This window comes from Spermophilus citellus (genome assembly GCF_964194105.1).
Source record: "Spermophilus citellus genome assembly, chromosome: 2".
Lineage (NCBI taxonomy): Eukaryota > Metazoa > Chordata > Mammalia > Rodentia > Sciuridae > Spermophilus > Spermophilus citellus.
This window is the reverse complement of record NC_138183.1, coordinates 197943740-197971183: the sequence shown is the minus strand read 5'-3', so window position 1 is coordinate 197971183 and position 27444 is coordinate 197943740. Positions and strand designations below refer to the sequence as shown.

At 39.7% G+C, this 27444-nt stretch overlaps 1 protein-coding gene and 1 pseudogene across 2 annotated transcripts; both read left to right on the top strand.

Annotated features, from left to right (window-relative positions):
- Positions 1–722: 722 nt before the first annotated feature.
- On the top strand, positions 723–27444 carry LOC308642017 (tripartite motif-containing protein 5-like). Its single transcript, XM_081280612.1, has 8 exons — positions 723–846; positions 14327–14805; positions 15364–15459; positions 19355–19585; positions 24285–24307; positions 25821–25921; positions 26177–26203; positions 26622–27444. The coding sequence occupies exons 2-8, from the start codon at positions 14386–14388 to the stop codon at positions 27239–27241; spliced, it is 1518 nt and encodes a 505-aa protein (XP_081136738.1). The 5' UTR covers positions 723–846; positions 14327–14385; the 3' UTR covers positions 27242–27444.
- LOC308634608 (ATP-dependent RNA helicase DHX15-like) lies at positions 15751–18490 on the top strand (annotated as a pseudogene). Its single transcript has 3 exons — positions 15751–15785; positions 16020–17037; positions 17364–18490. The product of its transcript is annotated as an ATP-dependent RNA helicase DHX15-like (transcript).

Sequence of the window (27444 nt, the reverse complement as noted above, 5' to 3'; positions counted from 1 at the left end):
CTCAAGGAATTATGTCGGTACTCTAAATATCCTTAACTATGTATACCCTTCTCTATGAGCCACATCAGCTGGCTGAAAGCACAACCCAGCTAAGGTATCAGGAACAAGAGGAGCACATGGGAAGAATTTCCATTAGGAGCACCTTTTCTAACTTTCAGTACTATGTTGGGTTAACAGGGATTATGTTGGAAGTGACAGGATAACAAGATCCTTTAAAGGGGAAAGGGACCAAAGAAGGGGGAAGAGACAAGAGGGTAAAAGAAGACACTAGGGTGAGTGAACATGAATAAATCAATATATGCACATCTGGAAATGTCACAATCAAACCCGTAATTTATATAATTGACATGCACTCATAATTTCGAAAAATCTGGGAAATAAAATACTCAACAGCAGAGCAAAAGATACACAGAGGGCAACATGCTAGGTAACAGCCAACATATTTTAGAGCTACAGTAATTCGAACTGTGGCCAGTCAATAGATAGCAAGTTGAATGGGTCAGAGGTCGGGGCGTGCCCTTTCGTTTTACCTCAGCTCCACCTGGGGAAGGCAGGGCTGCACAGGGGCCTATTAATTGGGGTGTGGGGTGGACCAAGAGGCTTACGTGAAGGCAGCACATTGGCCGAGTTTCTCTTCCCCGCCCACAAGAATATAACTTTCCTTTCTCTGGAGGTGCACTAAGCTCAGGGGGAAAGCCCTGGTGGAGGCAGGTTTGGAGAAGGAATCTTGCCCACATCTGCCCAATCCCGCAGACCCCACTTCCCATGAGTTTCTGAAGGGCTACTGAGCCAATTTGCAGAGAGCAGAGTTGGGAAGACTTTAGAAGAAAACCCGGATTCGCTTGGGTGAGTTTGACTTCTTGCCAGGAAGCTGTTCTGAAGGCCCGCTGGCCCAGCTCCAGGATTCCCTGCTGAGCGCAGCCTGGGGGAGGGGTGCTGTGAAAGAAGTTGGGAGTAAAGGGATGAAAGGCATTGGCTTCCTGGAGGGACCTTAATTGTCCATGCTGAACCTAACCCTGTCTCCCTCCTGGTCTGGAATTTTGAATTGCACCTTGGTGAAGGGTGCCAGAGTCCTTTTTTCCTTGGATAGATGTTCCCTCCCCCAACAACTGTGGCAGAGCTGGAGAGATCTTTAAAACTGAAATCATCATGCCCCTCAGGGTAATAATGTGATCTGCAGCTACAGATCCATTCCCATCACCTTGGCCTGCATTCAGAAGCCCTGATGCTTTGTGGCCTCTTATCTACTCGCCAGGCCTATTTCACAGCCCCCACCCAGACACGGAATTACTGCAGTTCCTTAAAAACAAAGAAAGTCCAGGGTTGTATATTTTCTCACATGTTGACTCTAAGGAGAACCAAAGGGAATCTCCTGAAAAGAGAACTGTAGGGTAAAAGAAGGGGAGAGTGGGAGGAGGGAGAGAGAAGGGGCTACTTGGGATGGACTGTAATGAAGTTTGTTACATGCATGCATAAATATGTCATATGAAACTCATTGTTCTCTATATAATTAAACAATAAAAAGAAGTCATCTCCCTTGCTCTTCCCTCCCCTTGAGCCATATCTGCCAAAAGCAGAACTCAGCTAAGTAGAACTGGCAAAGGACATGGGAAATTACAGAAATCTCACTTTTTTTTTTTAATACCAGGGATTGAATCCAGGGTCGCCTAATCACTGACTGAGCCACACACCGCCATTTTTTGAGACAGGGTCTCATTAACTTGCTTAGGTTGACTTTGAACACGTGATCTTCCTTTCTTTGCCTCCATAGTCAGTGGAATTAATGCCACCTGTTATAGGTGACGAGTTCTTCTCCATTGCATGTTGAAGTTTGAACACTAAAGAAGCATGCAGAAGCAAGCATATAAGGCAGAGTTTTATTTAAAAAGAGGTAACATAGACTTTCCCCAGGAAGAAGAAGGGAGCCATAGCTTGTATCCTAGTATCCTCAGAAACAAGGTGTTCTGCCTTTTTATATGTCCTAGGCTTCCTTTGTTCTGCTCTCTTCCCCTTATCTCTCTCCTTCCTGCTTACTTGAATAGGCCCAGAATGCTCATTGTGGGAAATAGGTGGGTTGAAGGGGGAAGGGCAGGATGGAGCAGCTCAGAGCACATTAATTAACAAGCTTATAGCTCTCTGTGGGGTGGGACAATTCCTGGGACAGGTTACCTTAGCAACCTGTTGGATCAAGGGCAGGTTCCTGGTGAGGGTGCAGGAAGGGCTCTGTAGTAATTAACATTTCACAGTATTTTGGAATTGACTTATTATTTTTCAGTTTAAAGCCTCAACTGATACTAGATGACAGTGTTTAGCAAATTAAGTATAATTCAATTTTATTTTCTCAGCCTCTTTAGAGAAAGTAATCCTTTCTACATAACATCAGTACTTCCATCATGCCAAGAGAAACAGTTTACCTCAATCACAAAATATTAAAGTTCTGTTATGTTGCTTAGCTTTTTACAAACCTAGTTTGTCCTCTGGGTTCATCCAGGTTGTGCCAAATGACAGGACTCCTCTTCTGAGGCTGAATTATGTATCATTAATAGATGATGGATGGATGGACAAACAGACATAAAAATTTCTTTATCCATTCATCAACCAATGGACAATTTAATTGTTTCCTAAGTCTTGACTATGGTGAATAATGCCACAGTGAACATGGGAGTACAGATATCTTTATAAGAACATGATTTCATCTCCTTTGGACATGTACCCAGGAAGAAGACTTACCAGGCCATTTGGTAGTTCTGTTTTTCATTTTGTTGGGGTCTCCATATTGTCACATGACTACATTCTCACAAAAGTATGCAATGGTTCCCTTTTCTTCATGGCCTTGCCAATACTTTTTATGTGTCATCTTGTCTATAAAAGCCATCTTACCTGGTATAAGGTAATGTCTAGTGTAGTTTTGAATTGCATGTCCCTGATGATTAGTGATGTCTAGTACCTTTTAAGATATGCCTCTTAGCCAATTTTTATGTCTTCTTTGCAGAAATATCCATCAGTTTCTTTATCCATATTTAAAATCAGATTTTTCTGTTCCTGACTTGTATGAGTTCTTCGTGTATTTTTTGTATCAACCAGTTATTTGATCTGTGCCTTACAGATATTTTTTCCCAATCAGAAGACATTTTTATTTTGTTGATTGTTTCCTTTGCTGTGCAGAACTGTTTCTGTATAATTATTTTTGGATTTTGTAATCCGAGCTCCATGCCTCCCTCTGGTGCTGCGAATCCAACCCAGAACATCACACTGTAGCCTGGATTTTTTAAAAAAATGTTTATATTAGTGCATTATAATCATAGTGGTGTTCATTTGACATAATTATATGTGCATGGAATACATTTTGTTCCATTTCAGTCCCCACTACTTCCCCTTTCACTCTCCTCCCTTCTGTTCCTCTTTCTCTTCTCTGCCACAGTCTAGCTGGACACAAATAACCGAGCCCCCAGGAGGCACTTGTAGGTCCAAACAGGAAGTCCTTTATTGCCCGAACTCCACCAGCACTCCACGCACACTCCCCGGGAACTCTCTCATAATCCACCGGGCTCCACACCCACCACCAGGAACCCCTGCGAGAACTCAACTTGGGAACTCCAAAGTAGCAGCCGTCCTATTGCTGGACAACAGGGGTCTATATACAACTCAATACACAGTCTGTTTCAATCCAGCATCATCCAGTCACACCAATTATAACTTAATTATCATCATCTTAATGGCTCACTGGTGTCACCTCTCAACCACTCCTTCTGGCAATGTTAGGTGCCATCCCGACTCGGCTGTGGCTCTCAACATCTCCCCCCTTCTGTTTAATTAAACAACAAGCATGTGGCTTAGGGACCGTGCCTGTCTTAGGTTGTCCAATAATACATATGGTCCTTACCCATCATCAGAGAAGCTGACCTCAAGGCGTCAGCCTCCTGTCTTAGATTGGTACCATTGCAATTGGATCTTACCCATCATTGACTACCAGCCCAGCATACAGCCATACTTGTGGATAGCCTTTGCACCAGTGGGGGGGTGAGGTTCTTTGCCTCACCTCTGTTGGCCCCCAAATTTTAGCTGAATGACTATCACAAGCAGAAGGGAGGAGGATACAAAAATACCATGACATCAAGTCAATTGACGGCTCCTTTTGGAAAAATTGTACCACCGATGACATCATCAGCAAAAATACCCTGGCACTACCACAAGTTGCTGCACCAACAGATAGTTCACAATGCATACAAGTGATACATAGTCCAGGCAAGTTCTGCAAGCAGTTCAAAGCAGAGGAATCCATTAATATGTCCATTTCCTCACAAAGTAAATCGACTCCTTGATTGAGCATCACTTGTTGAGTTACATTATTCATTGATGTATCAGTTTATACAGTTTGTTGTGATAGCTATCGCAGAAGCTATAGTTTGGTTTTATCTTTGTCTTCACCGGCACTGGGATGAAGATAGGAATTCTGGCAATGATGGCTAAAAAAAAAAAAAATTATGTAACATTCCAGCAGGCACTAAAAAAAGCAATTTTCTAAACAATTTAGTATCCTGAATAGAATTAGATATAATGAAAAGGAAAGGTGAAAGTAAACAAACAGGTCTGTTAACCTCCTTTTTTGTTCACATTTTAAAACAGTCTTCAACAGCTGTTTAACCAATTTAAATTAAACCATTTAAATCACATGAATAATAAAAAAAAAATTTGGATCCATTTTTTCATGTGCGCTCCTCATATATGATATATGGACATATGCACATACAGACATACAACACAAAACACAAGTGTGCACACATAATACAATACATACAACACATAACATAATAGTAAAGGCCTTGTAGCTTTTCACAGGTGAAATCTCCATTACAATGTTTAAAAACTCCACAGTCAAAAAATAGAACTGATAAGAAAAACATTAAGCTAGGTCTGTATGAGCTCAAAAAATAAAATGGAACTTCATGATGTGGGAAAGGGCAATAATAAAATAGATATTGAAAAAAGCATTCTGGTTACCACCTGGGTTTGACTCTTCTTTTGATATCCCATCTTTTTTCCTGTAACTTGCATATGGGTCTGAAGGTATTCCCTCAAGCAAGCCCCAAGGTTTTTTTACATTTGAAATAGGCCTTAATGGTGTTCATTATTCATTAGCCTCCAGGTGTGGGATAATCACTGTCGCAGATGTAAGGATAGCCAAACTGGAGTTCTGGATATCAGCTGTTATGGATTTGAGCCAAGTCATCTTCTTTTTGGTCTATAGGAAATCACTTTAGTTAGTCTCTCTGGAATCCAAATTGGCTGCTGTTCTCCCTGTGGAAACATACAAACAGACCCCTGACTCCAAACAATCACTGGGTCAGGACCTTTTCATTGTCCTGTTAGAATATCCTTCCAGAGTACCTTGGGCTCATGTACATTTTTTGGACACATATGCCTTTCCAAAGCACTAAGCCCTGATGAATCCAAATTTTAAATGTTTAGAGTAAAAAGGGTTATTTTAAATTTATCTTTGGGGGATATATACCCCTTCCCAATTCCCTCTTTTTGCTTTAATAAGTACATTTTAATAGTATGATGAGCAAAATTGTTTAAAAGAGGTAGAAGTATAGCCAGGGCCATTATTTGTTTTTAACTGTTTTGGAATGCCTACAGTGGCAAAATTTTGTAAGCAATGAGTTATAATGTCTTTAGTTTTTTCTCCGGCATGAAGGCATCTTAACCACCTTCAGTTTAACCTTTTAAAGCCTTCCAATTATCATCTATACTGTACTTTTAAATGACTATTCACCACCTACAGCTTCACTCTTTTAAATGAGGCTTAGATTCTGTTTAAATCGCTTTAATGTTAGTTTACACGGCTGCCCTTCAATTAAAGGCTTTTATTAAGAACTCTGCAATCCTCTTTAGACAACTTTTTAAAATCTCTTTTTTTTTCTTTTTTTTACTCCATTAAGAATCTTTGTCTTGGGCTGGGGATGTGGCTCAAGTGGTAGCGCGCTCGCCTGGCATGCGTGCAGCCCGGGTTCGATCCTCAGCACCACATACCAACAAATATGTTGTGTCCGCCAAGAACTAAAAAATAAATATTAAAAATTTTCTCTCTCTCTCTCTCTCTCTCTCTCTCCTCTCTCACTCTCTCTTTAAAAAAAAAGAATTTTTGTCTCAATCTGCCATGTACAAACACCTTTTTATTCTTTCTTTCTTTCTCATGCTTTCAAAGTAAGCCTAGTTTCCTCAAAATCTTTTTTAAATGGCATTAAAATTACTTTAAGAACTTAATGCTAAGCAGTATTTTAGAAAGCTATTTCCTATTTATGTCTGATAAAGTTATCCTAGTTGCTATCTTTTCCTTTTAGATAGAAAAACTTCTTTGCCGCTATCTCAAGCTGGGCTGCCACCTCCTGTGCTCTCTCTGCACTCGCTGCCTGAATGCCTCCTTCCTCTAGCAATTTACTTAACACCCTTTCGGTTTTTTTTTTTTTTTTTTTTTGCTCATTTCTGACCCCATATTTCTGCTACAAGTATAACACAACCCAACAAGATAACACAAAACAAAACCGAAACAGAATGAAACAAAAACGGAACAAAAATTCGTTGTATCAGTTTTTCTATTTTCTTGATATGTGTATCCGTGGTTTATCTCTGTCTCTTCCTCAGGGCCAAACAACTTTCAATCCTGAGCCAACCATTTTCCCCAGTTTGCCTGAGAAAGTTCTAGGGACCGGCAGCTTGAAACAAAAACAAAACAAATCAAAACAAGAACACATTGTTGTTTGAAATGGTCACCCATTCTCTCCCTCTCCTTCAGGGGCGAGCAATTTCACTTACCCCCAAGTTCAGGCATCCCCCACATGGGCCACCAAATACCACAATCTCCCTGGGCACAAAATAACCGAGCCACCAGGGGAACTCCAAAGTACTGGGCGCCTGAGGCAACAGGAGCCGACCTATTGCCAGACAGCAGGGGTCTATATACAACTCAATACACAGTCTGTTTCTATCCAGCATCATCCAGTCACAGCAATTATAACTTAATTATCATCATCTTAGTGGCTCTCTGGCATCACCTCTCAAACACTCCTTCTGGCAAAGCTAGGTGCCATCCCGACTGGGCTGTGGCTCTCAACACTTCTCTACTGGTCTTCTTTCTGCAGGTGAAAGTCATTGTAGTACATTCCTTTATGTATATAGAACCATTTGTCAATTTTATTCCGTGATTCCTCCCATTTCCTGTGCTCTTCCCTCCCCCCATCTTCTCTTCCTTTACTCCACTGATGTCTCTTCTCTTTTCCTGGAATGCTCCCCACCTTTTCCCCTTTATTTTGGTCTAGCTTCTGCATGTGAGAGAAAATGTTCAATCCTTGACTTTGTGAGTTCAGGTGCCTATTAACAGATGAATGGATGAAGAAAATGTGGCATATATACACAAGGGTGTTTTATTCAGCGATAAAGGAAAATGAAATTATGGCATTTATTGGTAAATGGATAGAACTAGAGAACCTTATGTTATATATAGCCTGGATTTTTAATATGATCCAAACTATTATTGCCAAGGCCGATGTCAGAGAGCTTTTCCTCTGTTTGCTTTTAGGGGTTTCATGCCTTACATTTAGATCTTTTATTGGCTTTCAGTTGGTTTTTTTCTAGGGCTTAAGATAAGTGTCAACTTTCCTCCTTTTGCATTTGGAAATTCTTTTTCCCAGTACTGTTTATTAAAGAAACTGTCTTTTCTTTATTGTTTTTTTCTTGGTTCCACTGTCAAAAAATTATTTGACTATATATGTTTGGATTTATTTCTGGGCTCTCTACTTTGCTCATTCATCTGTGTGTACATTTTTATGTCAGTTGTACTGTTTTCAGTAATTTTGCTTTGTAACATACTTTGAAATTTCTCAGGGTTGACCTTTTGAAGTTTTATTTGTCATTTCCAATGAATGTTAGGCTTGTTCTTCCTATTTCTGTGACTGATACCATAGAGATTTTTATAAGGGTTACCTTGAATTTGTGTATTGCTTTAGACAGTATGGATTTTTTTAAGAATGTTAATTCTTGCAATCATTGAATACCAGACATTTTTATGTTAATTTATGCCCTTTTCAATTACTTTCAATAGGTTAGTTTTATTGTGCAAATATTCCATGTCTTTAGTTACATTTTTCCTATTTTTATTTTTTATGCTTTTGAATGAGGATAGAATAGATCAGTAAAATGGCCAGGCAGTCAAGAAATTGGGCCCCCTTCAACCACACCTGGAGGCTAAGGGGTACAACAGTGTACATATGAATGCACATGTTAAGGCCTATTTCAAATGTAAAAGTCCTGAAGGCTCACCTGTGAGTACACCTACAACCAACTTCTTTGTCCCAGAGGTAGAAAATGGAAGGTGGAGGTGAACCAAATGGAAGTTACAGGAAGGAGAATGGATTACAGTAAGAAGGATTGAAGTGAAACTTGGATGATAGCCACATGCCTTTTCCATACCCAGTTTACATAGATTTGCTTCAAGCTCTGCCCTAGAACCATATATAAACTCCGAAGATAGCACAAAGTGGGATTGTATTTCTTCTCGCTTAAATAAATCCTGTTCCATTTACTTCCCTTCTGTGATTATCTGTGGACTTTATTCTTCAAAACTTGGGAATTTGGTAAAGTGGAAAATCTAGTCTCATCTCCCAACTCTGGTTTCACTTTCATAAATGGAATGACTTCTTAATTAATTTTCAATACTAGGAATGGAAACCAGGCCCTTGCACATCCCAAGCTGCATCCCCAGCCTGGTTAATTTCTTTTTCAGGTGTGTAGGTGGGTAATCATTATTTGTGCAAAGAAATGCAGCCTGATTTTTCTATGATGATATTGTATCTTGTGACTTTGCTGAATTATTTTACTGGCTCTAAGAGGTTTTATGTAGTATTTGGAGTTTTCTGTCATCTGTAAATACATACAATTTTACCATTTCCTTTCCCATTTGTATAGTTTTCTTTCTTTCTTTCATCTGGTTGTTCTTCTCAGTTCTTTTATAACAGTGATCCATTTTATGCTTTGAATGTAGTAGCCCTTGTTGCTCTGGCACTGCAACTTATTTTTAAAATGTTCATGCTTCTTTCTCTTCTTCTCTCCCTGCTCCTCCCTAATCTTTCCTTTTCCTTAATCTCATGGGAAATAGGGTTACCTTTCTTCCCCCATGGTAACCAGATTTATCTGTCCTTGGATACACACCCACCATAGGAAGAAGTAACTCAGACTTTGGGGGTGGTATCAGAAGAATTAACAAGTAAATTACAACTCCAACAGAGAACACAACAAGTGTAATGTAGCCTTTGAATCACCTCTTTAAAAGCCCCCTTTCTGCTGACAGGCAAAATCATAGACTTCAGTGCAAGAATCCCCCATGTTTCTCCTTAGCAAGTAAAGCAATAAGTCTTCTTTTTCTTTTTCTAAGTTGCCACTAAGTCGCCACCAAGTCACTGCCACCGACCTAACAACTATGTCCTCGTTATTGGATTGGCTTCAAGGACAAAGACTGACTTTTCAGCAATACTTTCAGTACTATGATGAACAGAAATGACAAATGTGAACATGTTCTCTATCAGATCTGCAAAGAAAAGCTTTTATCCTCTATTAGTTATAGTATTTTCATATATGGTCTTTATTATCCTGAAGAAATTTTTCTTTTATTCCTATTTTTTTTTTTAAACTGGGGATTGAACCCAGGGCTTCTTAACCACTAAGCAACATCCCCAGCTCTTTCTTCTATTTTATTTTGAGACAGGGTTTCACTGAGTTGCTTAGGGCCTTGCTAAATTGCTGAAGCTGGTTTTGAATTTGTGATTCTTTTGTCTCAGCCTCCTTAGCTGCTGGGATTACAGGTCTGCACTACCTTGCCCGGCTTGATTCCTAAATTTTTTAGATTTTAATAATAAAAGGATGTTGTACTTTGTCAGATGCTTTCATGCACCAATTATGGTCATCATTTTTGTTTGTTGTTTGTTTGTTTGTTTGCAGGGAGGCTACCAGGTGTAAGCAAAAATAACCAACATGGTTTCCGCACCATAATGAAAATACAGATAACCAGGACCGAAGCTGACCTCAAACAGATCAGCAAGCTCTCCTTTATTCTACAGGGCAGTCAATCAATTTTGCATGAGAGGGCACATTTTCTGTTTGCAAAAATGGCCTTCGGATTACAGAAGGAGTCTGAGTTTTATAATTTACAATGAGGGTGAATTAATCATTGGAGACTGTAAAAGTGCTATTGGAACAATCAGGGACCTAGTTGTGCAGGTTAAAATTTTAGCTCATGAAGACAGTTGTCAAAAGTTTGAAACTCATTGTCACTGGGAAAAAGCTCAGAACTTTTTTTTTTTTTTTTTTTTTTTTTTTTTAATGTTCACTGCTTATCTTCCTTCCTTTGGGACCCATTGTTACCTAGAGTTTCACTATTGGCTTTTTACCTTCCAGAACTCATCTGCAGTGGGAAAGGGTAAAAGTCCAGGGCCTAGCTTTTCAATACAGGCCTCCTCCTTTCAGGATTGATTGTGGTTGGGAAGGGATGAATGTTTGTTTTTGGTGGAGATGCTGGGGATGAACCCAGGAAGGGATGAAAGTTTGTTTTTTTACTTTGGGGCCCATTGTTTCTAGGAGAGGTTTAATGTTTGGCTAGTTTCCTTTCCTCCTCCTGAGTCACACTGTTCCTCTGTTGTTAGGGGGTGGCTGGGTTCTTGTAGGAATATTATTTTCCATAACCCCTTCACTGGGGATTGAACTCAAGGGGACTCTACTGCTGAGCCACATCCCCAACCCTATTTTGTATTTTATTTAGAGACCAGAGTCTCACTGACTTGCTTGGCGCCTCAATTTTGCTGAGACTGACTTTGAACTCAAGATCCTCCGGCCCCAGCCTCCTCAGCCACTGGGATTACAGACTTGCACGACCACACCTGGCCACCATGTGGTTTTAATCTTTTGTTCTGTAATATTATGTGTCTTATTGATTGATTTGTATGTGCTAGTTTTTTATGCCACAGATAAATCCCACTTGTGTTTTGTTTTTGTTGTCATTGTTTCTTTGTTTGCTTTACTAGAGATCAAAACCAAGGCCTTGTGCATGCTAGGCAAGCACTCTACAACTAAGCTAAATACCCAGCCTTTATATTTAGGGTCAGGGTTTCACTAAGTCTCACAGACTAATTTTGAAATTTCATCCACCTGCTTCAGCCTCCTGAGTAGCTGGGATTACAGACATGCACACCAAACACAGGTTCCCAAATTCATAGATTTTTTTTTCTTCTGCCTGAGCTAATCTACTGTTGAAATTCTCTCCTGCAGTTTTAATTTCCTTTGTTGTATTGAATTTTTCAGCTCTAATATTTCTCTGTGGCTCTTTTGTTAAGTTTGCTGAAACTCTTCTTTCCTCGTTGTTATTTTGATTTGCTTTGGGTGCAGTTCGTAGCTTTTCATTTCCTTGGGGTCAGTTACTGGAGGTTCCTTTGATAGATTCCTCTTTCTTTGCTTCTTCACACCTCTTGAGTATACATGTGGCTGTCTGCATGTTAGCTTTGCAGATTATCTTTTGTGGGGAAAGACTTTCACTTCAGGTGACTACAAGAGTGCCACTTGAACAGGGTGGGGTGGCTCTGGTTTTAGGTAGGCATAATGGAGGAGTCTTCATGTAGCTCTGTCAGCTGTAATCAATGTGCAAAGTCTGAATGTGACTCAGTGGCCTGCACTGCAAGAACCTGTGGCAACAGCCATGGCAACACAGCTGGTGTCTTGTCGGTAGCTTTTGATGCCACTTGGGTTCCAGGGTACATATGTTCAGAGTGGCTGCAGAGCCAGGATCTTGGACTTAGAGACTTGTGGAACCAACTTCTGTGGCACTTAGGAACTTCTGGTTCATGAGATCATTAACCAGGGTATATGTAGGTCACCCTTACAACCCTACCCTGAGACTCTGAGGTGTACCCTAGAAGCTGAGGCCCAGGGAGAGGACATATAGCTATGGCTCTGACATGGGGTAGAATGGGGCCAACCCTTGAATCTATGCCAAAATTTACATGTTGTAAACTTAATCCCCAATGCTGTTGACAGGTGGGCCCTCTAAGTGATGAGGTCATGAGGCTTCTGTCCTCATTAATGGATTAATGCTGTTATTACAGGAGAGAGTTAGCATGGGAGTGAGGTGCTGATGAGTTTGGCCTCCTTCCCACTTGTCTCATATTCTGTCTCTTTCATGTATGCACTTTACTCCTTTTTGCCCCAAGATGATGCCCAAGAAAGCTTCAGCAGACATAGATCTCTAATCTTGGACTTTCTAGCCCTCAGACCCATAAGAAATAAATGTTTTCATTGTTGTTGTTTTTTTAAAAAAACTACACAGTCTCAGGTATTTTTTTGTAGCAGCACAAATATGGACCAACACAGTAGGATTCTGTGGAAGCCCAGGCTCTGGGGGCCATGGTGCACCCGCAGCAAAGACCTAGGAATGTGGGCCACAGCTGTGGCTCAGTCCTTGCAGTTCCCAGCTCAGGAACAGTGCAGTGATAATACCTTGTCCTGAGAAGATGGGGCACCACAGCAGTTCAGGCCTCAAAGATGGTATGGCACAGAGATGACTCCACTCCCGGGAGGAGAGTGCCTCAGCAGCTCCCATTCTAGAGTGCAAGTTTGGTTCTGAGGAGGAAGAGCACTTCTGCTCTTTGGCCTGAAGAGCAGGATGGACTAGCTCAATGGGGGCTCTGCTTCCCTGAGAGGTGGGCACGGTATCATATTGGCACCAGGACACAAAGTTGCATAATTCAGGCAAAGCTCTGTTTGGGGTGACACAGGAACTTTTTTAGACTGATATTTTCTCCCTATTATTAGAAAATAGTCCTCAAGTGTTCTATAATTGAGAAGTGTCACATTTTCTGTTTCCTGCAGACTTATATGATACCAAAGCCCTACAACTCACCGTACATCAGGCATTCTGGCAATTTTGTTCATTTGTTTATTTACTTAGGTACTGGTAATTGGACCATGGTGTGCTTAACTACTAAGCCACATCCGTAGCCCTTTTATTAATTTTTTATTGTGAGAAAGGGTCTTAACAAGTTGCTTAAGTCTACACCAAGTTGCTGAGACTGTCCTCAAACTTGCGATCTTCCTGCCTTGACTTCCCATGGTGCTGGGATTACAGGCACATGCCACCACACCAGCCTATGCTAGCAATTTCAAAAACATTGAAGAGCTTATGTCATACATGAGTAGGCTCTTCATAAGGGTGATTTATTTTACCTAACACATTTGTCTCCTTTTTCATTCCATATTCCCCTTCACGCTTTTTAGGTTTGTTAAACCTTTCTTTTCACCTTGGAATTCTTGGAAAAATCTTCTCTTTGCCCCTTTTATTTAGTCTTGCAGCAACTTGCCCATCTCTCTAGTAGTGTTTGTCATGTCTGCTCCTTCTGGCTATTTAATTTACTATGCCTGTCCAGTTGATTAATCCCTAGTTGTTTATACTGTGCTTGGGCTCATCTTACGTTTTTGATATTTAATCTAGTTGCTAACACAAAGTCAGTGACATTTTGTAGAATGATTGCAAGACCAATAGGTAACTATGCAGTTAGCTCTTTTGTCTTGGATTAACTGTAATGTAGAGAGGGGACATCTAAATGGACCCTAAATGGAATAAGTTCATCTCACCTCAGTGTACTGAAGATAAATCACATTGAAAATAGTAAGTCACTTAGTATCTCTATTCACACATCTAGTGAAAGGATTATAACTTATGAGGTTCAGACACACTCCCAGGAGCACACACTCATTTTTATTTATTATGTGCTGATAAGAAAAAATAGCATTACATAAGTATCAGAGATGAAGGTGTTTGAACTCTTGGTAAGGTAGTCAGAGCAGCTCTTTGTGATAAGATAACAGGTAAGGAGTCATACTAATATCAGGGAGCTTTCTATACTGGGAAAGAGCAAGGGTGAAATGCCTGAGGCATGAGTTGTTTGGTGCTTTTAACACTGAGGATGTGTTTTTGGCCAGGGGAAAAACAGGCAAGGATAGATAGTAGGTTACACAAAATTCTTGCTAGAACAGGCCTCTATTTCTCTGCCTTTCCAGTAATAGTAAAGGGAAATAATAGTCGTTACATATATGAAATTTATCATGTGACGTGACCTACTTGATATTTATTATGAAAAGATCTTACACAATGTTACCAAACTCTGTTCTTTGTTTTTCCTCTTTTTTAAAAATTTTGGTCTGGGTCTATTATCATTTCTACATAGTCAGTATCCATTCTATTTCAACCTTTCTTACTCTGCCCACTTTTGATCTTCCAATCATGTAGGAATCTGAGTAGGAGGAATCTCAGAAGTCAGGACAGGCAGGAGCAGGAAAACAGATGCTATGGCTTCAGCAATCCTGGGGAATGTAAAGGAGGAGGTGACCTGCCCCATCTGCCTGGATCTCCTGACACAGCCTCTGAGCCTTGACTGTGGACACAGCTTCTGCCAGGCCTGCATCACTTCAAACTATGAGTCCATGATGAGTCAAAAAGGGGAGAGCAGCTGCCCTGTGTGCAGAATCAGTTACCAGTTTGAGAACCTGCGGCCTAATCGGCATGTGGCCAACATAGTGGAGAGGCTCAGGGGTGTCAACCTGAACCCAGAGGAGGAGCAGAAGGTGTATCACTGTGCACGCCATGGAGAGACGCTCCTACTCTTCTGTCAGGAAGACAAGACAGTAATTTGCTGGCTTTGTGAGCGTTCTCAGGAGCACCGTGGACACTCCACATTCCTCTTGGAGGAGGTTATCCAGGTGTACCAGGTAAGAGATCAGATGGAGGGAGGACAGAGACGATATTTTGTCTAATTTCATTGTATCATGAAACTGATGCCTGTGATTTGTTTCTATGCTATGCTATGCTTACCTTCTGAGGCCTAAAGGATGTGATTTTACCTTCACTTAATTGCTAAGCCTGGAGTAGAAACTCTTGGACAGGGAGCATAAAAATACACCACCTTGTGCTAGATGGGTAGAGATTTCGAGTCCAAGAAAAGCTCTGAAGGCTTTTTTCAGCAGAAGAGTGAAGGAGAAGGGTTGATATATAAGTTCTTTCCTTGCTGCAACATCAGGTTCCTCTTCTAGTGCAAAAATATTTAGACTACTGTTGGTGAGAGGTTGGTAACATTATTACCAGAGACTTAGAGAAGACACCTTCCACCACAGGATTTCTTCCAATTCATATATTACCATTGTCTGTTCACACAGTTTCTGAAAGCTCTAGTTTCTTCTGAGATCAACCTGATTTTTTTCCAGGTTTATCCTCTCTCTAGGTGCTAAGAAAATTCTTCCCTTGACTCTGGTGTGGTTCTTTTCTCACAGGAGAAGTTTCAGGAAATGTTGCAAAACCTGAAGAGATCCAAGGAAGAAGCTGAGAAGTGGAAAGTTGACATCCAAACTGAGAGAACTTTCTGGAAGGTAGGAGGAAATACTTTCTGAGGGAATTAGCTAGAACTCTGGGCAGGATCTTGGGAAGAAGGGATTCTTCTTTATTTCATGTCAGTCTATAAGGTGGAAAGCATTTGAATAATCCTCTTTGCCCTTTTCCTTTTGGAGTGGAGGCTGGAGAGTGGGTACAACACAAAGGAGTACAGCTGTTTGGAGAGAGCTGTTCACAGGGAGGCACTCCAGTGAGGTTGGCTTGCATCCTGTTGCTGTGGTGCTTTTTGAGACTCTGATTCTACTGAAGGAATACTTTGGCTATGGGTCATGGTTCTGTCCTCAATGTTTAGCTTTCGGCAGAGGTACAAGAGTGGAATGAGGAAGTTGTAGCTGGAGCGTGGGCATCCCCAAGAGTTAAGTGGTTCTTCTCCACTATGCCAATACAGTCGCCACATTTTTTTTCTTTTTAATTCCTTCCAAACCACTTGCTCAAAGAATAAGATGCCCAAATAGCACTGGTTGGACCTAAGGGAGGATAACTCCTCCAACCAGAAGCCTGCAGGGAACAAGAGAAAGTAGGACTGAGAATGTGATAGAGGGCTTAGAGAGCAAGAGAGGGAGAAAGAAAGCCAGAAGGAATTGTGAGCTTCAACCAATTGCTGTGCTCATCAGTGCTGTATTACGACCTTTAAAAGTTTCTCATTTATCTTATCAACACATTCTGCCTATTCAGCGCACCCACTGGACATGCAGGACACAAATCACTTCTGCAGTGTATTAATCCACTCACCAGTTTACCCCATACACCTTGATGATTATGATATTCTAAAGAAATGACTTCAGCTCTTTGTTTGAATAAGTTTACAGATATGCTCGTTATTTGTTATTTGTTCTGGTTGGTGAGACTGGGTCTGGTAAGACAACACAGTTCCACAGTTGTGTGTGCGATCTTCACCAGGACCCAAGAGAGGAGTTGCCTGTACCCAGCCCAGGAGAGTGGCTGCAGGGAGCGTGGCTCAGAGAGTTGCTGATGAAATAGAGGTGACGTTGGGCCAGGAAGCTGGTTATTCCATTTGATTTGAAGGCTGTAGTAGTGCAAAAACTATACTTAAGTATATGACTGATGAGATGTCACTTCATGAAGCCATGAACGATCCCCTCCTGGAGCACTATGGTGTAATAATCGTTGATGAGACTCATGAAAGAACACTGGCTACATATATTCTCATGGGTGTTTCAATGCAAGTTGTAAGACATCGATTCGATTTAAAGGTTATAGTTACGAATACTACTACATGAGGGAAAATTCAGATTTACTTTGATCACTGTCCACTATTAATTATGCCTAGCCTCATACATCCTGTTGAGATCTTTTATACTCCAGAACCAGAGAGAAACTATCTTGAAGCACCAATTCAAACAGTGATCCAGATACATATGTGGGAAGAGGAGGAGGGAGATCTTCTACTTTTCTTTACCAATCAAGAAGAAATTGATGAAGCCTATAAAAGAATAAAGCTTGAGGTTGATGTTATGGGTTCTGAAGTTGATGACATTAAAATTATTCCACTGGGCTGGGGTTATGGCTCAGTGGTAGAGCGGTCATCTAGCACTGTGAGGCACTGGGTTCGATCCTCAGCACCATGTAAAAATGAAATAAAGATATTGTGTGTCCACCTACAACTAAAAAATAAATACTTAAAAAATGTTATTCCAAAAAATATGAATTGTAGTGCATTCTGCTATCATATATAACAAATTACAATAAAAAAACAAAATTTTTTAAAAATCAAGATAAGGTATTTCTAAAACAGTGTACAGAATTGAGAAAGCCATAGACTTGTCTAAATTTTCTTCTCAGTTCATCTAAGTGTTATCGTCAAGAATATATTAAAAAAAAAAATCATTCCACCCTTCTCTGCACTCCACCCCAGCAGTAGCACCCTCCACCTCCCAATAAACAAAATGCAGTAATTAGAAGAATGGTGGTCGTGTCAACTAACATTGCAGGACATCACTGACATCACTGTCACTCTTTTGGTGACAGCTATTAGAGCAGCTTCAGATCAGCTTCAGAGCTGGCTGAGCTAGACATACCAGACCTAGGAAGTGCTTCAGGATTTACACAGAGAAACATTATAAAACAGGAATGCAGGATAACACCTATCCTGAGATTGTGCATTTTAATTTAGCATCAGTGGTGTTACAGTTGAAGAAACTTGGTTTTGATGAATTGGTGCATTTTGATTTTATGGATCCACCAGCTCCTGAAACTCTGATGAGAACCCTAGGAATTTTGCATTATCTGGGTGCTTTAAGTGATGATGGAGCTCTGACTGAATTGGGATCCATGATGGCAGTTTCCTCTAGATCCACAGCTTCCTAAATTAGTTATTGCAAGTTGCAACTACAATTGTTCTAATGAGGCCCTATCTATTACTGCTATGTTGTCAGTCCCACAGTGTTTTGTTTGCCCCATGAAGGCCAAGAAAGCTGCAGATGAGACCAAGATGAGATTTGCCCACATAGATGGAGATCATCTGTACCTGCTGAATGTCTATCATGCTTTTAAACAAAATCATGGGTCGGTTCAGTGGTGTTATGGCAACTTCATCAACTACCAGTCCCTGATATCCACAGACAATGTACGCCAGTAGCTATCTCGAATTATGGACAGATTATGAACAGTACTTCTATGCCCCATAGAAGTACTGACTTTATCAGCAGGGACTATTATATTAACATAAGAAAAGCTCTGGTTACTGGGTATTTTATGCAGATGGCACATTTAGAAGGAACAGGCCATTACTTAACTGTGAAAGGTAATCAGGTCATTCAGTTGCATCTCTCTAGAGTTCTTGACCACAAGGCTGAATGGGTGCTTTATAATGAGTTAGTTCTAACAACAAAGAATTACATCTGGACACGTACAGATATCAAGCTAGAATGGCTGGTGAAAATTGTCCCTCAATATTATGACATGAGCAGTTTCCCACAGTGTGAAGTAAGGAGGCAGTTGGACTACATTATTGCCAAACTTCAATCCAATGAATACTCGCAGTACTGAATTCCATGCTTAGAACTCAAGTTATTCAGAGGAGAGCTTTAAAAGATGAATGAATTCAAAAGTTCAAGTTGTGCTCTTCATGTAGGTTCAATAATGGCCTTTAGGCCGGCTGTGGTGATGCACGCCTGTAATCCTAGCGACTCAGGAGGCTGAGATGGGAGGATGGCAATTTCAAAGTGAGCTTCATTAAGGCAAGCCACTAAGCAATTCAATTAGACCTTGTGTCTAAATAAGATATAAAATAGGGCTGGGGTTATGGCTCAGTGTCAAGTGCTTCTGAGTTCATTCCCTAGTACCAAAATAATAATAATAATAATAATAATAATAATGGCCTTTATTCGAAAGCTTTTTAATTTTTCTTTACAGTAAGTATTACAATTTGATTTCATAGATTTAAACATTTATGCCTCCCCTTTGTGTTGACATGCAAGGTCATTATAATTGTTGAGATTGATTTTAGAAGTTGTAAAATGTTACGTCTTCTGCTTATGTAAATACAATCTTCTGTCTCAGTATATAGGCAGTGACTTTAAAAAAGTCTATTATACTAAAAAAAAAAAAAAAGTGAAATGAGGAGTAGATATGAGTGTCCTGGATAGCTGAAGCTGAGGCACACCCAGGTATCCCACTGCAGCTCAGGTTGAGTCTGGACAATGCTGACTTCAGGTCATTGTTTTGGAATGTCAGGAAGGAAGGGAAAGGGAAAGATCGGCCTCTCTCAGAATCTCTCCCTTGGTTCCAAGACTACCCTGTGAGAACTCCCCATGTAAAATAGTTCTTTTTATGGTTCCTATTCCCAGTCTCTCTCTTTCTCTCTCTCTCTCTCTCTCTCTCTCTCTCTCTCCATCTCCCCCCCCCCCAAAGAACAAAATACAGAGTGAGGTGGAAAATGTCCAGATAGAGTTTGGAAAACTGAGAGACATCCTCCAATCCGAGGAGGAGCAGGAGATCCAAAAGCTGAAGAACGAGGAGGAAGTTATTATGAACAGCCTGACAGAGTCTGAAAGTAAGCTGATCCGGCAGAGCCAGTTGGTGAAAGATTTCATCTCAGATCTGGAACATCGGTTGGAAGGGTCAACAGTTGAGATGCTGCAGGTAAGACTTTCAGCTTCTCTGGGCCCTGAAGTGCCTCATTCCCAAATCAATTATGAAGCTTATGGAATAAGTAAATGTGTAAATAGCAAGGAAAAAATCCCATTTTTATTATTTTATCGAGTGCATTTCAAAAGTTAAACCTTGGAGGGAAGATCCACTGTAACCAGTGATATTTGGTAGGCCCTGTTTTCTGCTTTTTTAAGCATCTTTGTTTTTTGTTGTTTTTTTTTTAAAGAGAGAGAGAGAGAGAGAGAGAGAGAGGATTTTTAAAATATTTATCTTTTAGTTCTCGGCAGACCCAACATCTTTGTTTGTATGTGGTTCTGAGGATTGAACCCGGGCCACAGGCATGCAGGCGAGCACTCTACCATTTGCGCCACATCCCCAGCCCTAAGCATCTTTTCCTCAGCTTCCTTGCTGACAAACAAATGGCTTCCGGTTACAAGAGATGTATCTATCGTTTCCCTCATAGAATGAGTTGAGACTTCCCCCTTTCTGTAGTTCCTGGGGGCGGGGGGGATTGGAAGAATTGGTATTATTTCTTCATTAAATATTCAGTGAAATTCACCCGTGAAGCCATCTCAGTCTATTCTGCCTTTTTGGGTGCAATACAAATTTTTAAACTTTTTTATTGGTGTCTGGCTGTTTTAGATTTATACTTCCTGAGTCTGTTTTTGGTCATTGATATCCTATAGGAATTTGTTAATTTCATCTGATTTTCAAATATGTAATCCTAATTAATCATAAGAATTCTTTGTAATCCTTTTAATGTCTATGTGTCTATGTATTGACTATTTTAATTTACAGAAAATGTATATATTTATCACATGTGTGCCCAATTCTTCCTGCCCTTTAGCCCCTGACTAGCCCCATTTTAACTCTCTACTTATATGAGATCATTTTCTGCCCATTCCTCATACTTAAATGAAATCATGCAGCATTTGTTCTTAAGTGCTTGTTTCATTTAGTGTAATCTCCTGCAGGTTCATTTCATGTTGCTGCAAATGACAGATCTCTGTCTTTTTAAAAGCTGAATAGTATTCCATTGTGTGTGTATGTGTGTGTGTGTGTGTGAGAGAGAGAGAGAGAGAGAGAGAAAGAGACATTTTCTTTATCCATTCATCCTTTGATGGGTGCTTAGGTTTTTTCCAAAGCTTGGCTATTGTGAATAGTGTTTTAGTAAATCTGAGAGATATCTCATGGACATACTTATTCATATACTTTGGATATAGTCCCAGTTGCTGGGTGGCTAGATTATTTTCAATCTTTTGAGGAGCCTCCATATTATCTGTCATCATAGCTGTGCTCATTTACATTCCCCCAACATTGTGCCAAGGTTTCCTTTTCTCCGTGTCCTTTCCAATGCTTGCCTTTCCTTTGTGATAATAGTCTTCTTACCAAGTGTGAAGTGGCATCTCTCAGTGTAGTTTTAAATTATGTTTCCTTGATGATTAGTGATTTTGAGCATTTTTTCATATACCTGCAGTTTGTTTGTCTTCTTTTGAGAAGTGTCTGTTCAAGTCCTTTGCCAGTGTTTAAATTGGATGTTTGTTTTTCTGCTATTCAATTATACGTGTATATGTGTTCTTTATATATTTTGGATATTAACCCCTTAAAAACATATGCTTTGCAGATGTTTTCTCCATTCTGTAGCCTGTCTTTTCATTTGGTTGATTATTTCCTTTTCTGTGCACAAGCTTTTCAGTTTGGTGTAATACCATTTTTCTAATTTTGTTTTTGTTGCCAGGGTTTGGGGTTCAGTCAAAATATCATTGCTCAGACCAATGACATGGAGTACTGCAGTATGTTTTCTTCAAGTAGTTTTATAGTTCCATGTGTTATGTTGAAGTTTTTTATCTACTGTGAAATGATTTTTGTATGTGGTATGATATGTTCCTAATTATCACTCTTCTGCATATAGTTATCCAGTTGTCCCAATGCAATTTATTCAAGAGACAGTTTTTTCTTCTCCGTACTTAACCCCCAGCACTATGGGTTGACCCAAGGGGAACTCTAGCACTTACGTATATCCCTAGCCCTTTTTTATTTATTTATTTATTTTTTTCAATTTTGAGACAGGATATTGCTGAGTTGTCTAGGCTGGCTTGAACATATGATCAAGTCACTGGTTTAGTGGGCATTGCCGCTATGCCTGAACCTTCTGTGTACTCTTGGTACACAGCGTATTAAAAATCAACTGACCATAAATACACCCATTCCTACCAACCTTCAGACTCCCTATTGTTTTCCATTGACAAGTGAATCTGTTTTCATAGCCATTGTTTTGTGTCTTTATTAGCATAGTTTTGTTGGGGCTGGCACACTCACCGGGCATGTATGCGGCCCAGATCCGATCCTCAGCACCACATACAAACAAAGATGTTGTGTCTGCCAAAAACTAAAAAATAAATAAAATTTTTTTTTCAAAAGATTACAGATCAGGGCTGAGAATATAGCTTTGTCAGTAGAGTGCTTATTAAAAAAAAAGCATAGTTTTGTTATAGATTTTAAACTCATGGTGATGCCTCCAGCTTTGCTGCTTTAGCTGAATTTGAAATATTTTAGTGTTTCTCTATATCAGTTTTTTCAACCCATTAGCACAAGATATCTTTCCACTTTTTTTGTCTGTTTCAATTTTTGTATCAACTTTTTTATAGGTTTCAGTATATAGATTTCTCACTTCCTTGTTAACTTTAAGTATTTTATTTTATTATAGCTATTATAAGTGGGGGTTTCTTCATTTCTTTTGGGTAGTTGTTAGTATAGAAAATCAATTAACTTTTGTATATTGATTTTACATCCTAGAACTTTACTGAATTAGTTTTTTATTCTAAGATTTCTGTGTGTGTGTTTGTGAAATCCGTAGGGTTTTCAATAAGATCATGTTGTCTGTAACGAGGAAAAATTTAACTTCCATGTTGCATATCTGTTTCTTCTTTTACTTGCCTAATTGCCTGGGCTAAGACTTTCTGTACCATGTTGACAAAAGTGGTGAAAATGGGCTTTTTCCTGATCTTGGAAGAAGGGTTTTCACCATCTCACTGTTGATTATGATATTACCTCTGAGTTTGTCATGTATGGACTTTATTTTATTGTATATTCCTTATGTAATTAATTTGTTGAGAGTTTTTATCATGAAAGGGTATAGAACTTCATGATATGCTTTTGGTGTATCTTTTGAAATCATCATATGGTTTTAATATTACATTCTGTTAAAATTTGTATGTTGAAGCATCCTTGCATTATTAGTCAGGGTCTCACTAAGTTGCTTATCACCTCACTGAATTGCTGAGGCTGGCTTTGAACTTGTGATCCCCTGTGCCACTGCACTTGGCCTTTCTTTTTCTTTCTTTAGTCAGTTTATTTACATTTGATCACCTTTATTAACTCTTAAAGAAATTTCTTTTTCATCTATTGTTAGCCTGTTTATGTCATTTATTTTTGCTTGATGTTTATTTGACAATCTCTATTGTGATAAGGATATGGAGACCATAGAATTCAGTGTAGTCACTGATATAATTGTGTTTATATTTACTACTTTGTTATTTGTGTTCTATATTTCTTCTGAAGTTTCTTGGTATGTTTCTTCTCTTAAGTGCCTTTTTTTGTTGTTGTTGTTGAATAAATATATTCCAGGATAGAAATTTAGTCTTCCTGGTTTTCTAGCTGTATTTTTGTTGTCTTAGTGCTTGATCTGGTGATTACAAAATGCACTCTATTCTGTCTCAATCTACTTCACATCAATACTAACTTAATTCCTGCAAAATATAGAAACTTGGCACAAATACTTCATTTCCTTCCTCCTTCTTTGGGATCTTATTGTTATATACACACACAATATACATATATAAATTATCAAAGTAGTACTTAATTATTGTGTTAATATATTTCCAAATTATTAAGAAGTAATTTGGGAAATGAACTATAGAGTTTTTTATAGTTTATTTCTTTCTATGAATTTGACCCATGTGTTGAAGGAATTTTGGTTGCAACTGAACATCTTTAAATATTGTGCCACGCACAATGGCACATGCCATAACCCCAATATTTTGGGAGGCTGAGGCAGGAGAATCGTAAGTTCCATCAAGGTCAGTCTCACTAACTGAGGGAGTGTCTGGGTTCAATCCCCAGTGGGCCCCCCGCGCACCCCCCCAAAACAAATCCAAAAAAAGATAAAAATCATCAAGCTCATGTGCCAGCAACACACTCTAAATTCTCTTCTGGTATTACATCTATTTCCCTTTATTTTTGAAGAATTTTTTTGGCCTTATGTGGATTTCTGCCATTTTCCTCTTTCTTTCAGTCTTTTACTCAACTTTGGTTATCCAGAGTCTGCTTATACTTGGCAAATAATAGTATATCAGTTTATGTAAATGTTGAATAAGTGAATGAATTGTGCTTTATTTAAATTATCTCATGGGGAGCCATGGAATGACTGGCTTGAACTTATCTTTTTTTTATTTTTATTTGTGTTGTATGTGGTGCTGAGGATTGAACCCAGGGCCTCATGCATGTGAGGCAAGCACTCTACCAACTGAGCTATATCCCCAGCCCTTGAATTTATCTTTACTATTTTGTTCATCACACTGTGAGCATCTCTGTTCTCAGCAGAGCAGGGGCTGGTGACAATGTGATGAAGCTTGGTCAGTGAGGACAGTCTGTAATTTCGTAACTTGTGTTTTTCCCCCCTTCTTTCTAGGATATGAATGATGTCATGAGAAGGTACGTGTGCGATACCAGGGATGATCCTTTTGTGTAGTAAGAAGAGATTTGTAGTTAGTAGAATTATCTGGCGTTCTGTTAGAATACAACATCTCCCAGATCAGGTAAATTTAGATATAGTATTATATTAAATTTATAGTCACAAATCACGATTTGAGTATTGTATAGACTAGACAGATTCTATGATGGGGACTTGGGTTGTGGAGGTCAGAGTTTGAAACAGTAGTTGTCCTGGGGATAAGATGTTCTAACATTAGACCCCCTGTGGCACCACCATTTCTTGCCCTCATGTGCCTACTTCTAGCTCTGGCTGCAGTTTTAATGGCTGCTTTATTTACTGTAGGCAAGATTTTTCTTCTTTGTCTGATAAGTACTAAGAATTACTCTTTGGGACAATTCCTGGATGTTTGTATGTTTCTTCTGGGAATAAAGGAGACCAAGGGCTTCTTTGTGATTTCTATTTAGATTTTCACAAACAAACTAGAATCCCTGGATAATTAAAAATCTTGACTGAAGTTGAAGTTGGTCTATCAGGGATAAAGTGTATGAAAGAGTTTCTGTATGTATAAGCATCTTCCAGTTGCATGATAAGGAGGCTGAACCGTCAGGAACTAAGTTGAAGTTCCCAGAAGGCACTGCCTTGGTGTGCAAGGATAGCAACACACCAGAATCAGTTGATCCATGTGCATCGCATACTTTGGGAAAGGTGCATATTTTCAGAAACATAGACTTAAGACTACTATGACTTTTGTGTTCATAGTATTGCTCTTCCCAAATGTTTGACATTTTCCCCAGAGAATATGAAACCTCAGATGTCACCTGAGGGCTTCCTTATTAGTAATAAGCTTTGAACATTTCCAGGTATGATTCTTACATTTCTTATTTCTCAAATACCCAGGAGCCAGGACCTGCAGTCTTAGTTTCTGAACATTTTCTCCAGAACACACACTCATAGCACTGATTTTCCTCATATTCTTTTTTCTTTTTCTTTTTTTTTTTTTAAAGAGAGAGTGAGAGAGAGGGGGACACAGAGAGAGAGAATTTTAACATTTATTTATTTTTTTCTTAGTTCTCGGCGGACACAACATCTTTGTTGGTATGTGGTGCTGAGGATCGAACCCGGGCCGCACGCATGCCAGGCGAGCGCACTACCGCTTGAGCCGCATCCCCAGCCCCAAATCATATTCTTTTTTCTTAGACACCAGAGTTTCATAAAATCCAATATTTCACCATTGACCATGCATTCTAGGAGGTAGAGAGAGAGGGGCAACTTGATTCATTTTAGAAACTATGCTTCTGAGATGTTAAGACCCTCACAAGATCACAAAGAAATTAAATAGGGAGGTGACCATGAAACATTTCTTAGGAGTTCAGAGTTAGGAATCTTCCCTTCTCAGGATCCTTGGTGAAGAAAGTTCAAGTGCATCAATGGGGTGAAATGATGGAAAGAAATCATTGTTGTCGGGTGGGGACCACAAGGTCTGAAGTGTGAGTCAACTTTTTCCATCCCTAGGTATAAGGACTTAATGCTGAGGAAGCCAGAAACTTTCCCCAAGGAACAAAGAAGAGTATTCCGAGCTCCTGATCTGAAGGGGATGCTGCAGGTGTCTCAAGGTGAGAAGAGCTAGGTTAAGTGTGTGATTCTAGTGGTGGCAGGTGACAGATGGGGAAGAAGGTGTGGTTTCTAGGTAAGGGAGAGTGGACTCTGTGTGTTCACCATGTGGTCATATTTAATGGGGAGTGGCCATTCATCCTCACTTGCCAGTTTACTGCCCTATGATATCCCTCCTCCTTTTCCTAATCTGGAAAGGGAATGGATTTCAGTGCTGACACCTTTGTATTTCACACTATGAATTTTTATCATTTCAGAGCTGACAGATGTTCAACGCTACTGGGGTAAGCAGAAATTATTGTATCATAAGCCACAGTCTTCTCAACGTCTTTCAGAATTGATTTCTCTGGTAGTTCTCATGTTTTAAGGTCCATGTTGCTCCTTCCAACAGTCACTCACATACTTGTTTCTGCAGTGTCCTATCTCTCTGACTTCTTTTTTTTTTTTTTTTTTTTTTTTTTGGTAGTTGTAGATGGGTAGAATGCCTTTATTTTGTTTGTTTATTTTTATGTGGTACTGAGGATCGATCCCAGTGCATCATGCATGCTATGCAAGCCCTCTACCACTGAGCTACAGTCCCAGCCCTCTCTATGACTTCTGATCAGAATTTATTCCACTTCTTAAATTCTTCTCAGGATTCCTTTAATAACATCACAAATAAAGCTAAATCGTAGCTGTCATGTAACTCTAATTTTTCTACAGTTCGCCTGACACTGTCTCCAAGCAACAATCCAAATATTGTCATTTCTAAGGACCAGAGACAATTAAGATATGTAACTCACTACTCACGCAAGCCTGTATTTGAACACTCGCGCAAGCGTGGGAATTATCATGGGAATTATCATGAAGGTGTTCTGGGCTACCCACCTATCACATCAGGAAGACATTACTGGATGGTAGATGTGTCCAAGAAGAAGGACTGGTATCTGGGGTTGTGTGATAGAAGTTATTTTCAGTCCTCAAATTTCCACGGACAGAGTAAAAATTATCAACCTAAATGTGGCTATTGGGTTATAGGGCTTCACACATTTGAATATAATCCTTTTGTGCAGGATGCTAGGCTTCCCATATTTGAATATAAAGCTTTTGAGGAGGATGTTCACTATGATCCTTTGACCTTGGTCCTCTCTGTGACTGTTCCTCCACAACATATTGGGGTTTTCCTAGATTATGAGGCTCGTGAACTTTCTTTTTACAATGTTACAAACCATGGGTTTCTTATCTATAAATTCTCCAATTGTTCCTTTCCTAAGGAAGTTTTTCCTTATTTCAATCCTGTGACATGTCCAGAGCCCATGATACTCCAGTGGCCAAGCTCTTGAAACTTCTTACTCTCACTCCGTCTGTGTAGTGCCTCTGGCCCTTTTGTGTATCCTATGCACCTGAGCTCACCTGCACCATTTTATCCACCTGTCCTTGCTGTCTTCAGCATTTCTGTTAGGAAGTCTTTCACTCATAGATGTGTATAAGGATTTATAAATCCTCATATGAGGATTTATCCCTCCATCATCTCCCATGCTTCCAA